The 14,479-nt window shown below is 42.3% G+C and overlaps 2 protein-coding genes across 3 annotated transcripts; one reads left to right on the forward strand and one right to left on the reverse strand.

The window, feature by feature from the left end:
- Nucleotides 1-6,034: 6,034 nt before the first annotated feature.
- On the reverse strand, nucleotides 6,035-9,786 carry ND-B18 (NADH dehydrogenase (ubiquinone) B18 subunit). 2 transcript variants are annotated; one of them, XM_077432294.1, is made up of 4 exons: nucleotides 9,414-9,720; nucleotides 8,185-8,353; nucleotides 7,232-7,359; nucleotides 6,859-7,159 (listed from the first exon to the last, which is right to left on the reverse strand). In XM_077432294.1, exons 1-3 carry the CDS (start codon nucleotides 9,544-9,546, stop codon nucleotides 7,281-7,283), a joined length of 381 nt encoding a protein of 126 aa, XP_077288420.1. In that variant the 5' UTR covers nucleotides 9,547-9,720; the 3' UTR covers nucleotides 6,859-7,159; nucleotides 7,232-7,280. The 2 variants fall into 2 exon arrangements, with proteins under 2 accessions (XP_077288411.1, XP_077288420.1); XM_077432285.1 differs by having other exon boundaries at nucleotides 6,035-7,359; nucleotides 9,414-9,786.
- A 2,577-nt stretch (nucleotides 9,787-12,363) lies between these two features.
- On the forward strand, nucleotides 12,364-14,083 carry LOC143915169 (uncharacterized). Its single transcript, XM_077435647.1, has 3 exons — nucleotides 12,364-12,709; nucleotides 13,051-13,778; nucleotides 13,822-14,083. The coding sequence occupies exons 1-2, from the start codon at nucleotides 12,644-12,646 to the stop codon at nucleotides 13,645-13,647; spliced, it is 663 nt and encodes a 220-aa protein (XP_077291773.1). The 5' UTR covers nucleotides 12,364-12,643; the 3' UTR covers nucleotides 13,648-13,778; nucleotides 13,822-14,083.
- The last annotated feature ends 396 nt before the right edge of the window (nucleotides 14,084-14,479 follow it).

Consider the following 14,479-nt stretch of genomic DNA (forward strand, 5'->3'; position numbering starts at 1 on the left):
ATAAAGGTTGTTCCGACTAATTGTCTTATGGTCGGCTTTCGTAGCCTTACGATCTACGAAAGATGGCCGATTTTTTTGTTTTGTACTGGCCGCATCGAAGCGTCCAGCTCATTCCCGCTTCGACTTCCGCCTCGATCGCTGCTATGTGAGAAAGTTCTCACTCTCGGCGTTTTCCTTACTACCGAGACACCGATCAGTTCGAGTCTGATCGGCTGCAGACGATACTTGGAAACCAACTCCAGTATTCGTCCGGATGCTTAGTGAGGAACCCTGGTCTGTCTTCGTCTCGAAGTTCAGACAACGTAGCCACGTGTTGGGGTTGGCATAACCTCAAACCAGCACGTGTCATCTTTGTACGCGAAACCCCCCCCCCCTATGCTCTGTCATTGTTTATAACCTTCCCGCTATATCCTCCCCACACATCACTCGCATATACACACTGTATTGGGGAGAGGGAGAGAGAGAGAGAACGAGAGAGAACCCAGCACCGCAGCCCTCTAGCTGATAGAGCCCCTGGCGTCCATACAAAGGTTAAAACAAATCTTTGAAGTTTGGTTAAAGTTTAGAAAGGTTAATCAATACTATTGTAGGCGGGGTACGATGTGTTGACCGTATCCCGGCCTAACGAAACACTGTTGTGTTAGTTTTATAAAGTTTTATTGTTTGCCTATGGTTGTACAAAGGTATGGTATTTGTGGGCAAAAGTATGTCGTTCAGCGGTCTCTGGATATGGTAGAGTGTCGCTGGCTCAGCATTCAGCTATGTACGGAAGGTCTCTGGATACGGCAGTGTGTTGCTGGCTCGTCCGGCTGGTTGATCTTCCAAGTCCGCGTAGTGTAGTGGTGGCTGGTCAGGAGCTGTATGTTGACTGGTCTGCTGCTGTGTGTCGACGCTTGCTGCTGTGGGTCGACTGGCGTGGTTTGGGTTGTACCTCCTTTTATAGTGTTTTTGGAATGCTTGGTGGAAGTGGTTATTGACGCGTACGAAAGGAATTTTGTTTTCGTCGAGGCGTCGAATTTTCTGGAATGCTTGATGGAAGTGGTTATTGACGCGTACGAGAGGAATTTTGTTTTCGTCGAGGCGTCGAATTTTCTGGAATGCTTGATGGAAGTGGTTATTGACGCGTACGAGAGGAATTTTGTTTTCGTCGAGGCGTCGAATTTTCTGGAATGCTTGATGGAAGTGGTTATTGACGCGTACGAGAGGAATTTTGTTTTCGTCGAGGCGTCGAATTTTCTGGAATGCTTGGCGCCTTTCCGCTCGATGTATTTTAATGGTGGCGGCGTGTTTCGACCGTTTTGGTTCCACTCGACTGGTAGGGGCGTTCCGCCTGAGTTTAATATAATGACTGCAGGTGCATGTCATCTGGGTTTCGGGAATGTAGTTTGTTGTTGCGGAATATTCTCGAAGGTTTCGATGACGATGACGACGACGAGATTCCTACACTATGAATGACCACAACATTTTCTAGGTTATACTTCAGACTTCAGTTAGTTATATAAGTTTCACTCTGGAGAAACTATCGACATGGAGGACAAAGTAACCCCCACTTAAATTTGAGCAAAATACCTTCAAAACGAAGTTAAAAGCTAATGTAATAATGAAAACAATTCAAATTTGTATTATTATCACGCTTTATAATGAATCAGCTATAAATTGCTTTACAGAAGCACATACCCATCGAAGATGCGTGGGCCGACTGACGCAAGCGCTTGGTTTCGACCCGTGTTACTTGTCATCAAGTGAGCGTCGATAAATTATCACGCAAAATAATATTTTTTTTATATAACATCGTTTGCAATACACGGAGGCCAACGATGGGCTGTCCTCGCACCAGTTTGGGTTCAGACCCAAATGATCTACGATTGATGCGATCAGCACCGTCACCGGGGTTCGAACGCTATTACTCATACGTTCGATCTGCGGTATTTGATAGATCTATCAAATACCGCGGTAGACACCGCTAGTGTTAACGCTACCATAGAGGCTCAGTAAAGGCCAGCAGTCACTGCGTCTTGATCAGCCTGGACATAAAGAACGCCTTCAACTTTGCCAGATGAAAGGACATCGGGGAAGCTCTGTCAGCGCTGAGACGGGTTCCCAATTACCTCCTATGCATCATGAGCAGCTACTTGAGCAACATAACACTAATAACAAAACACGCAGAGTACAAAATCATCTCTGGAGTTCCGCAAGATTCGGTCCTCGGACCCACACTGTGGAACATCATGTACGACGGACTGCTCAAACTAGCACTACCGAAAAAGGTATCAGTGGTGGGGTTTGCAAATGAGGTGGCAATTGTAGTAGTAGGCAAGTGCACATGGGAATTGGAGTATAGTGCATGTGAGGCACTTAGACGAGTGGGAGAACGGTTGACGAATGCGGGTCTGGATCTAGCAGCACACAAGACGGAAGCGGTTCTCTTTACTAGAAAAAGGAACATGGCACCACCGAAGATCACAATAACGTGTTTTGAAATAACTTTGAAGAGGACACTGACCTACCTTGGCACATTACTGGATCACAAATTAAACTTTAAAGAGCAAGCTCAACACGCCGCCACTAAGGCCACTCGAGTAGCTAAAAGTCTTGAACGACTTGTTCCGACCAAGTCTTCATGGTCAGCTTTCGTGGCGTTACGACCAAAGGAGCCGTTTTGGAGGGAGATCGGCGCCGAGCGCGCGTCCCCGCCTCCTATTCGTTTTCCGCTTCGGTCGAGTGAACATCTCTGTTCGCTACCGAGTTTGTTCCCACCACCGAGTCCCGATCAGCTCAGCCTGGATCGGCAGACGATACTGGAAGTACAGCTTCAGTATACGTCCGGTGAGAAGTGAGGAAATCCTGGTCTTTCTTCGTCGAAGTCAGATCACGTAGTCACGTGAGGAGTGAAGTTATCATAACCTCTCGAACACGTGCGCGCTTATTTCACGACGGACTCCCCCCCCCCCTGCTTATTCTCTGTATTTATACATATATAAAATACAGTCACCATACAAACAGAATTACAACCTGTTTTTATTATTATACAATTTCCTCCCCTTTTCCACATCACGCATCCCACGCACATTACGAAGGAGAAAGGGACATAGCAGAGCAGCCGACATCAGCAGAGACCAGACCACCGACGACGAAGGAAGGCACCTTGAGGAAACCAGCCCCGCCCACGCTTACCACGAGCTTCTACAAAACCGACTTCCGGGGTGCTCTCGAGTTGAACATCCCTGGAGTCTGTACACGACTAATGCCTAATCTGGGTCATACGGTGCACCAATATGGGAGTGGAGAGGACCAGGAAAACCCTCGCATCACTCCAACGCAGGAGCGTATTAAGAGTTATCTCGGCTTACTCTACGGTACCGGAATCCACAGTACTTGTTATCGCCGGAGTCATCACCACCTATTGATTTACTGGCACACGAGAGTTCACGAGGATAGACAGAAAGGATTAGGAAAAACAAGAGCTCCAACACGCACAGAGCTTATGAAAAAATGGCAGACCCGCTGGAATGCCGCAAACAAGGAAAGATGGACCCACCGTTTGATCCCATCTGGATGAAAAGAAAATATTCACCACCGGACTTAAACACTACCCAAATACTTACCAATCATGGGTGTACCAGGGGTCCTCAACTCGAGAGACACCTGAAGTTGGTTTGTGAGATAGCTCGTGGTAAGCGTGGGCGGGGCTGGTTTCCTCAAGGTGCCTTCCTTCGTCGTCGGTGGTCTGGTCTCTGCTGATGTCGGCTGCTCTGCTCTGTCCCTTTCTCCTTCGTAGTGTGCGTGGGATGCGTGATATGGAAAAAAGGGAGGAAAATGTAAACCAATGAAAACAGGGCGTAAATCTGTTTATATATTGCGACTGTATTTTATATAAATTATACAGAGATCAAGCAGGGGAGAAAGGGGGGGAGTAAACAAAGAAACCACGCGTGCTTTTTGAGGTTAGCCTCGCGTAGCTCAGTTGTCTGCCTTCTGTACGAAGACAGACCAGGCTTCCTCTGGTGCACACCGGGCGGACACTGGAGCTGGTCTCCAAGTATCATCAACCATCACCAACCTCTAGCTGGTGATTTCGGTGGCGAGGAGCTAAGGGCCCCGTAAACACCGCAGTGTTTACGCGCCAACGTTATGCAACAACTGTCAGTTTGGGGAAGCCGCTGTCTGTGTCAGGGTGGCCAGCACAAAAATATATCGGCCAAATCGTGGGTCGTAAGGCCACGAAAGCCGATCATCAGACATAGTCTGAGCAATGGGTGTTTTGGATCGTATTTAAACAGAATAGGTAAGGAACTGACACCGGGATGCCATCACTTGTGCTTACATGCTGACCGGCTTCACTCCAGCCACATCCATCTTCGCGTCTCCTAACGTCGCTTATTTTTCCATCAAGGATGTATCTGAGACATTCATTGGGTTATTTCGTCAAGAGGGCTGGACACCAGCGCCTTGTCTATACAAAAGTATTAGACTTCTCCCTTCCTCGATTATGGCACTAGAGAAATTATTTTTACTTTATCTATGTACGTAGTAACAATAGATGAAGTTTTGTGATCATGCGAAAATTCGAACTCGAAATTTTGACTGATTCGAACTCAGAATCGATTACTGATCACGTTTTCATGATCTAGAAAAAATGTGTGTGTGTGTGTCTGTATGTGTGTGTGTCTGTGTACTTTGGGGATTTTTTTCAACACCGTTAGTCCTATCGAACTGAAACTTTGTATCGGTTACTGAAATTTTTGTCGACACTACGTACATTTTTTTCAAATTTTTAAGTTGACCGGAAATGGTACCTCCCCTTATAGGTGTCCTCTTTTTTGTAAGTTTTTGAATTCAATTTTCTCCCGAACTACTAACTGAATCGGACTGATTTTTTTTTACATGTACAAGAAATAATAATTTTTATAATTTTATATTTTTTAAATATTTTTATCTGAACCGGAAGTAGTACTTTTACTCTAGAGAATCGAGGTTTTTTATGTTTTTCTCAAAAGCCTTTTGATTTATCGAACTGAAATTTCATATCGATCAGTTTAAGCTTAATACCAAGTTATGTATAAACTTTGGTAAGCGTTCGTCGACCGGAAGTGGCAGTTTACTCTTGTTCGATTTTTCTTCCACTATTTTTTTCGACCCCTTAAACATGTGTGGTCTTCACGAAAAAAATCAAGTATAACTCTTGTATCAATGTGATTAAAATAAAAAAAAAATCACTAAATTTAATAAACCGGAAGTGGGATTTTTTCCCTTCCGGAAGCTTCCGGAAGGAAGGTCAAAAATGTTGTCGCCTGGATCCTGACCACACCCCTGAACGTATTAAGCTGAAAAATTATATTTATATTCTTTATGTACTAACTTAGATTTGGTAACGTTTTGGTCAGAATTCGCAAACCGGAAGTAGTATTTTTTTTTAAAACAATATTTCATTATTTTATTTTGACCTTTTAAATTATTTTAAGCGTCTTGATATTTATTGTGTATAATAAAGATAGTGATTTAAAGTAAAAATAAAAAATAAAATCACCAAATTTAATGAACCGGAAGTAGGATTTTCTCCTATTAAAAAGGTTAAAAATGTTGTCGCCTAGATCCTGTCCACACCCCTGAACGTATTAATCTGAAAATTTATATTTGTATTCTTTAAGTACTAACTTAGATTTGATAACGTTTTGGTCATAATTTGTAAACCGGAAGTAGTATTTTTTTTTAAAACAATATTTCATTATTTTATTTTGACCTTTTATATTATTTTTATCCTCTTGATATTTAATGTGTATAATAATTATACTGATTTTAAATAATAAAAAAAATTTGAACAAAATCCGACAAGTAGAACTTTTGTCTTGTGCAAGTATTTGCATATATTCGCGATCAATTTGTATCGCTATCATAGTTATTAGTTCAATATTGAATTTTGTTTTGTAACCTTCTTATATTCCTCAAATACATAGATAAAGTCATGGGTTGGTCACACCCGAATTTTTTTATATGCTATGCCACCATTGAGATGCATCTATCGTTTTATTTTTTTGATTAGTTATTTTATATAGGAGCTAGGAGCCGCCAAACATCTATAAAATCGCCTCTTTTTTACACCCACGAAAAGAGTCCAGCGTGCTTATTTAACGGTCGATTTAAAAAAAAAAAACGCGCATAGTTGCATAGAAAATATCTTTCTCATACCGATGACGAAATTTTTTTAAAAATTGGTCCAGTTTCGAAGGAGAAAATTGGAGAATACGAAACCTCGATTTTGTCGATTTAAAATACATATTATCTGGTCGAAGCACAACTGTCGCATTCACTCAATATATATCGAAGAAAGGAACGGCAACAAAATTAAGGTTTCGGGTGTAGTCCTCCTAATGGGTCCATAAATGGGGACTAATATTTAAATGTGCTTAAGACACATCTGGTGCCTCACATAAAGCCTGATGGTATCCTTGATCCCGACAGGTAAAAGGTAAAACTTTTCAACAAAATTAAAGTTTTATACTATTTTGATTTTTGAAATTCTTATGGCGGGTCGCGTACCGGTGCCGATAAAAGGGACGGGACGCTGTACTGGCTATTCTACAACCCGGATTACGACCCCTTCAATTACCAACCTGAAAATTTTAATACCCCTCATTTCAATTCGGCCACTCCCCAGTATTCTCCAGTTCAGTTCAACCAGCCACGCTGAACTCGCATCACATATCTTAATATTTGTACTTAAATTTAGTAGTAACGTCACACCCAGCAGGGAGGTTGTATTTAAATCCCCCTAAAACCAAAGAATATTAGAAAATCTGTAATGACTACAGTTGAAGTTATTTGAGGACTCTGTAAAATGAAAACAGGATTTTATTTTTTAAATAATTTTATTGAATCTGCAAAAAAAATCTATCTACTTAACCCCCCCCCCCCCCCCTACTCTCCAATTGAATTTTGGGTATGCTACTGCATATATATTTTATTTCCTATTGTACAAGTCTGGCAAAATTTAAAGCAAAGATTACAAACCAAAAATGAAAAGAATAGTTTACTTATCTTTTTAGTGTTTAGCTTTTTATTCACACCACAACAAATTTTCATTATATATTATAAATTTTCATTAATCAGTCATTAAACTTTGCTGTAATTATGGGATTCAGTTGAATACTATTGCCAACATCTGAAATCATTGAACAGTGAGACATATAAAGTTAAACACAATCGTTTCGATAATTTTATTAAATATATTTACATAGCACTATGAAGTTTCTCAACATATTAAATTAAGATTAAATTTGCATTTATTGAGCATGGACTAATCTATACTCTCGAGCACGTAGACGACGTTCCCTTTCGAATTCCTTCATGCGTAAAACGTAACTGTAACAAAAATAAAATAATTATCATATTTAAACTGTGAGCTTAACCCAAATAAAGTATCAAACTAAAATTTAACTATTAAAAAAAATGTAATGGGCACATAGGAAACACGTATATAAAAGATCGTGATGCATGATAAATTTGGGTTTGATGCATCCGCTCTAAAATCACCAGATTAACAGAACGGCAGCTTTAAACGTAATTCTCGTTTTCTCGAATGATAGATTGCACATCAGATGACGAGTAACCTTTCGATGTGCACAGATGCAATTATTAAAATTGAGTTGGATCTTTCTGGCGAGTTTAATAAGGCAAGATTCGGAACGTATTGAATCTTGCCTTAATAAACTCGCCTGAAAGATCCAACTCAATTTTAATAATTGCATCTGTGCACATCGAAAGGTTACTCGTCATCTGATGTGCAATCTATCATTCGAGAAGATGAGAATTGCATTTAAAGCAGCCGTCCGTTAATCTGTCGTTCAATTCGTCTGGCGATTTTAGAGCGGATGCACCGCATCCGATAAATTTACAAATATGTGCATCATATATATTTCAAAAAGTATCAAAGTTTCAACAAAATCGCATGTCGATGACGTATGATATGATCATAATTTTATTAAACAATATGTATCTTAGAAAAAATACGTCTAATACCTTAGTTATGAACCTTGAACATATCTAAACATCAAAATATGCTATTCCTATTAATCAGAACATCTTAGTTGACCAATAGGAATGGCGTATCTTTCTACTTATAGTTGCTTCATTTTGAATAGTTTTAATTTTTATTTTTTTTTTAATTTATTTTAAAAATATACTTACTCGTTATATTCACAAGTAAGATAGCTATGCTTTTCATGATGGCACCTATACATTAATGGGGCGTTGTCCCGTCTACATTTTTGATATTTTAGTGCTTCAGGAGTACAATAATCTCTAAATTCTTTAGGCACTTTAGCAATTATCATATCTTCTTTGGAGACGTTCATTTCTGAAAAAAAAGCATTGAAAAATTACTTCACCATAAGAAATGGATATACATATGTATTAATTTCAATAGAAGAATTATAGGATATGTTCCCAATTTAACCTACATATTTACATGGCTTTGAACATGCGTTACTTTAAATAAAATTAATTGGAATATCTACCCATTAAAAATTATGCATGTTTTGAAAATCTTGGAAATTATACATACACATAAACTTTGAGAATTAATAATTTTCTTGCATCAAACAAAAAATGCTTTTCAATGTGTTAGAAGAGAAAAAAAACTGATAGGACTACCTTTCGGAATGTGTTTAATACACTTTCAAATTCATTGAATTTTTATCATTTTTTTTTAAATAAAGAAAATCTTAAAAGAGAATTTTGTATATATTTACTATTTCGTATTTATTCATTTATTAAAAAATGACATTCAAAAGGAGATTTAAAAACATATTAAAAAAAGGAGAGTAGGTAGAGCTCTATAAAAACAGGTAGAGCTTCTTTAATAGAGCAGTGATGTGCGGTTGTTCTAGTGCTATATTGCTGGACAATCATTTCGTTCTTCGGCGAAAGGGAGGGCTCCTGTAGAGGGCTTCATTGACCTTTAAAATGGGCTTATAGATAAAAATGTTTTGAAAATGTTGCCATACCTTCTTTTCATTTAGCTTGGCGGCAAACAAACTTCGAATCTCGATTCTTGTTAGACGAGTTTGTTGTTTATCCTACTGCCTAGCTAGATATATAAAATTATTTAAATTGTGTTTTTATTGCACAGCCGCATATTACGATTTTCACCAGTAAAAGGCGTGTATTTTTCCCGTCAATATAAATGATTTAAAATTTGAACAGTCGTGCCAACTGTGCTAAAGTGCCAAGTTGACCATAAGACACATTTATACAGAAACGTCACTCACGTAACTAGATCTCAGATATACATAACCTCAAATGTGACTTATATAATAGTAAACAGTGTCGATGGACAGTGCGGCTAGAATGGAAAGGGGATGACAGGAGGAATTTGGGGACGGACAGGTGGATTGAAAAGAAGTGATGATAAGCACCTCTGAGTTTGCGGCCATCGGGAAAACCGTAGAGGGGATCGAAGCTGGGCTTCTCGAAGTTGTAGGGCTCGATGCGATCCGACGGCTTGCCGTCCACGATCACGGACTGTTCGCGCTGAACCGCGTTTCCCATTTCGATTATTCGATGAGAACAAAAACAATGGCGACAGCCGTTGGCCGTCAGCCGTCAGTCGTCGGCCGTCGACTGTCGGCCAGCGAATACGCGAATCGGGGAATCGAATCGAACCGTGCTCGCTTTCAGGCTTCGACACTCGAACCCGCGTCACCGGTTATACCGCGCAACGTCAGACAAGCTGTTCACCCAATTCGCTCATTCTATGTAGTGTGTAGCCGTTATACCGCGCCTTAAGTCATTTTCTTCTGCCTTTTTTGTCGGTAATTGGATTATTGGTCACACTGCGATCTCGCAAAAGACAATTTTTGTCAGTATTTAAATATGAAAGTTCTCTATTTATATTATACTAGTTGTTTTACCCGGCTTCGCTCAGTATTTGTAATATAAACAGTTAAACATGGTGAATCTTATAGTAAATATATATTTTTTTTTATTACATTTATTTGAATCGAAAAAAATATATACATCGAATCGTCGTCATAAAAACTTTGATGTGTTTTCGATGTTACCAACAAACCTTGCATAGTTACAAAGTCTCTTTCGAAATTATGGTAATTGGACTATTCGTCACATTGGGGTGGTCACAAAGACAATTTTTGCCATGAAAATCGCGAATACACAATATTTGGCACTCAAGTTCTCGTTACTATGATAGTTATCGTTAGTATGATGGACTATTCGGCTGCCAGATGTTCCGTTATAGAGATTTTAGTGACTTTGTGACGAGTAATTTGTGACCAGTAATCACCGAATCGAAATTATATATTAGACTAACGGCCTGTGTGCACATACATACTTGTGCACTCCATTTGATTGGCCGACATAAACAAAACAATAAATTTAAAAAATATGATATTTTATCTCAAAAAAATTAATTAAATTTTAAATATTATTATTATATGCCGCGTCTCTTTCCACGATATACGATTTCAAGGGGAGTAAGACAGACGGAGCATGCCAACGGTCATTCACACATATTCACGCAATAGACAATTATTATTGACAGGCATTCTTATTTGTTCTGGTGAATGTACCTCAGATTACTAATTTATTTTATACTGTCATTTTGTTATATATACTGACATTTAAAAATATACACAATATTGTTGCGTAGGGGTGGGTGGAGGATCCAAGTAAAAGGCCTTAGTCGTTTCACAGCATTTATTGATGATTAAGGTGATACACGCACTGGCAGTGCTCAGTCCAGAATTACCTGATATCGCCTACGTACCGCCTTATAAAGGGTAGATCTCTCAGGACGCCTAATCTGTTTACATATTGTATAGTCACGTATTCGGATATGTATTCCCACGACATTAGGTCTCCCCGTACCGATTCTGAGAAAGGACTAATAACGGTCATTGTTTAGCCTAAATGCACTTAGAGTCCAGATATAGTCTTGGAAGTGTAGGAATCTCGTCGTCGTCATCGTCATCGAAACCTTCGAGAATATTCCGCAACAACAAAATACATCGAGCGGAACAGCATCAAGCATTCCAGAAAATTCGACGCCTCGACGAAAACAAAATTCCTCTCGTACGCGTCAATAACCACTTCCATCAAGCATTCCAGAAAATTCGACGCCTCGACGAAAACAAAATTCCTCTCGTACGCGTCAATAACCACTTCCACCAAGCATTCCAAAAACACTATAAAAGGAGGTACAACCCAAACCACGCCAGTCGACCCACAACAGCAAGCGTCGACACACAGCACCAGACCAGTCGACCCAGAGCAGCAAGCGTCGACACACAGCAGCAGACCAGTCAACATACAGCTCCTGACCAGCCACCACTACACTACGCGGACTTGGAAGATCAACCAGCCGGACGAGCCAGCAACACACTGCCGTATCCAGAGACCTTCCGTACATAGCTGAATGCTGAGCCAGCGACACTCTACCATATCCAGAGACCGCTGAACGACATACTTTTGCCCACAAATACCATACCTTTGTACAACCATAGGCAAACAATAAAACTTTATAAAACTAGCACAACAGTGTTTCGTTAGGCCGGGATACGGTCAACACACATGTAACCCGCCTACATTGGTACTAATCCGACGTGATCTACGCAACCTTCTGATCATCCAACAGCGCTGTCAACACATCGCTACCCCGCCTACTTGGTGACCCCATCTTTGAACCACACAACAGTGTTTCGTTAGGCCGGGATACGGTCAACACATCGTACCCCGCCTACATTGGTGACCCCATCTTTGAACTACGCAGCCTTCATAGCAGTCAACAGCGCAGTCAACACGGCAGCCCACAGTGCAGCCTCCACAACAACCAACAGCCGCCACGACAGCAGCCCACAGCGCAGCCTACATAGCAGCCTACATCGCAGCCCACATAGCAGCCCACATTGCAGCCTACATAGCAGCCCACATCGCAGCCTACATAGCAGCCCACATCGCAGCCTACATAGCAGCCCACAGCGCAGCCTACAAAGCAACCAACAAACGCCACGACAAGGCAACAGCCAGAAGCCTTCACGCAACCGCAAGCTTCGAGCAACCACAAGCTTCACGCAACCGCAAGCTTCATGCAACCGCAGACTTCACGCAACCGCAGCCTTCAACGCAGTCTACAACGCAGCCCTCAACGCAGACTTCAAACGCAGTCCGCTACATGTCCCCACAACTAGTGACCATGTCAAACAACTCCGCAGCTTTCGCCACAACAAAACGCAACCCGGAGACAACAACCAAATGGATCCACTACTGTTGATCCGCCAGCACCGCTCATCACACCTTCGATGATTCATCACCTCGATGAGCCCATGCAGGACGCCGCAGCCTGCACAACAGCACCGTCCAGACCGTCACAAACCTTCACTACCATTGTAACGACCGCAACAGTAACATGGTGTGAAAGTACATATGGACCAGCTACCAACACAACCCGCTGTTGAGTCAACCCACTCCAGCACAACCGGCGAAACAAATCGCCACTGAGCCAACTAGCTCCAACACAACACAGCCGCTGTCGAGACAACTAACTCCAGCACAATCAGCACAACGCCTGCACAACAACATCGTCCAGACCACCAACCTTCACTATCAACGTAGCCTAGACAGAATAAGCAACATGGTAGAAAAGAACAACTCGGACTGGTACGCAAAACGAGACCCGCTGTCGAGACAACCGACTCCAGCACAACCAACGAAGACCAGCACTCAACGCACTTCGCTAACCAACAGTCTCCACACAAATCCCGCTGTCGAGACAACTAACTCCAGCACAACCAACGAAGACCAGCACTCAACGCACTTCGTCAACCAACGTTCTTCACGCAAGATCCGCTGTCGAGACAACCAACTCCAGCACAACCAACGAAGACCAGCACTCAACGCACTTCGTCAACCAACGTTCTTCACGCAAGACCCGCTGTCGAGACAACTAACTCCAGCACAACCAACGAAGACCAGCACTCAACGCACTTCGTCAACCAACGTTCTTCACGCAAGATCCGCTGTCGAGACAACTAACTCCAGCACAACCAACGAAGACCAGCACTCAACGCACTTCGTCAACCAACGTTCTTCACGCAAGATCCGCTGTCGAGACAACTAACTCCAGCACAACCAACGAAGACCAGCACTCAACGCACTTCGTCAACCAACGTTCTTCACGCAAGACCCGCTGCCGAGTCAACTAACTCCAGCACAACCAGCAAAACAGTCACGCGAATGACTCCACGCAGAACACAGCAGCCTGCACAACAGCACCATCCAAGCCATCACAAACCTTCACTACCAACGCAGCTCGCCCAAAATAAGCAACCTGGTAGAGAACAAGACTTGGACCGGCATGCAACACAAGACCCGCTGTCGAGACAACTTTCTCCAGCACAACCGGACAAACAACGACGCCATCGAGTCAATAGACTCCAACACATCAAGATTCCCACAAAATCACACACATCGCTAACACTCACCGGAGAGCCATGTAGGAATCTCGTCGTCGTCATCGTCATCGAAACCTTCGAGAATATTCCGCAACAACAAAATACATCGAGCGGAACAGCATCAAGCATTCCAGAAAATTCGACGCCTCGACGAAAACAAAATTCCTCTCGTACGCGTCAATAACCACTTCCATCAAGCATTCCAGAAAATTCGACGCCTCGACGAAAACAAAATTCCTCTCGTACGCGTCAATAACCACTTCCACCAAGCATTCCAAAAACACTATAAAAGGAGGTACAACCCAAACCACGCCAGTCGACCCACAACAGCAAGCGTCGACACACAGCACCAGACCAGTCGACCCAGAGCAGCAAGCGTCGACACACAGCAGCAGACCAGTCAACATACAGCTCCTGACCAGCCACCACTACACTACGCGGACTTGGAAGATCAACCAGCCGGACGAGCCAGCAACACACTGCCGTATCCAGAGACCTTCCGTACATAGCTGAATGCTGAGCCAGCGACACTCTACCATATCCAGAGACCGCTGAACGACATACTTTTGCCCACAAATACCATACCTTTGTACAACCATAGGCAAACAATAAAACTTTATAAAACTAGCACAACAGTGTTTCGTTAGGCCGGGATACGGTCAACACACATGTAACCCGCCTACATTGGTACTAATCCGACGTGATCTACGCAACCTTCTGATCATCCAACAGCGCTGTCAACACATCGCTACCCCGCCTACATTGGTGACCCCATCTTTGAACCACACAACAGTGTTTCGTTAGGCCGGGATACGGTCAACACATCGTACCCCGCCTACAGAAGTAAGTGCAAGCACTTAGTTAATCCGTTAACAGATATCCGTTTGAACGATAGCTGCAGGAGCTGTAACGTGTGTATATGTATGGGTGACCAATGGCTGTGTGTGTGTGTCGTCGTCTCGTTCAGCTCGCTCTGGAGCACGTGCTGGAACAGGGCGGGGTGGGGAATTAGACAC

Source organism: Arctopsyche grandis, chromosome 1 (assembly GCF_051622035.1).
Source record: "Arctopsyche grandis isolate Sample6627 chromosome 1, ASM5162203v2, whole genome shotgun sequence".
Classification (NCBI taxonomy): domain Eukaryota; kingdom Metazoa; phylum Arthropoda; class Insecta; order Trichoptera; family Hydropsychidae; genus Arctopsyche; species Arctopsyche grandis.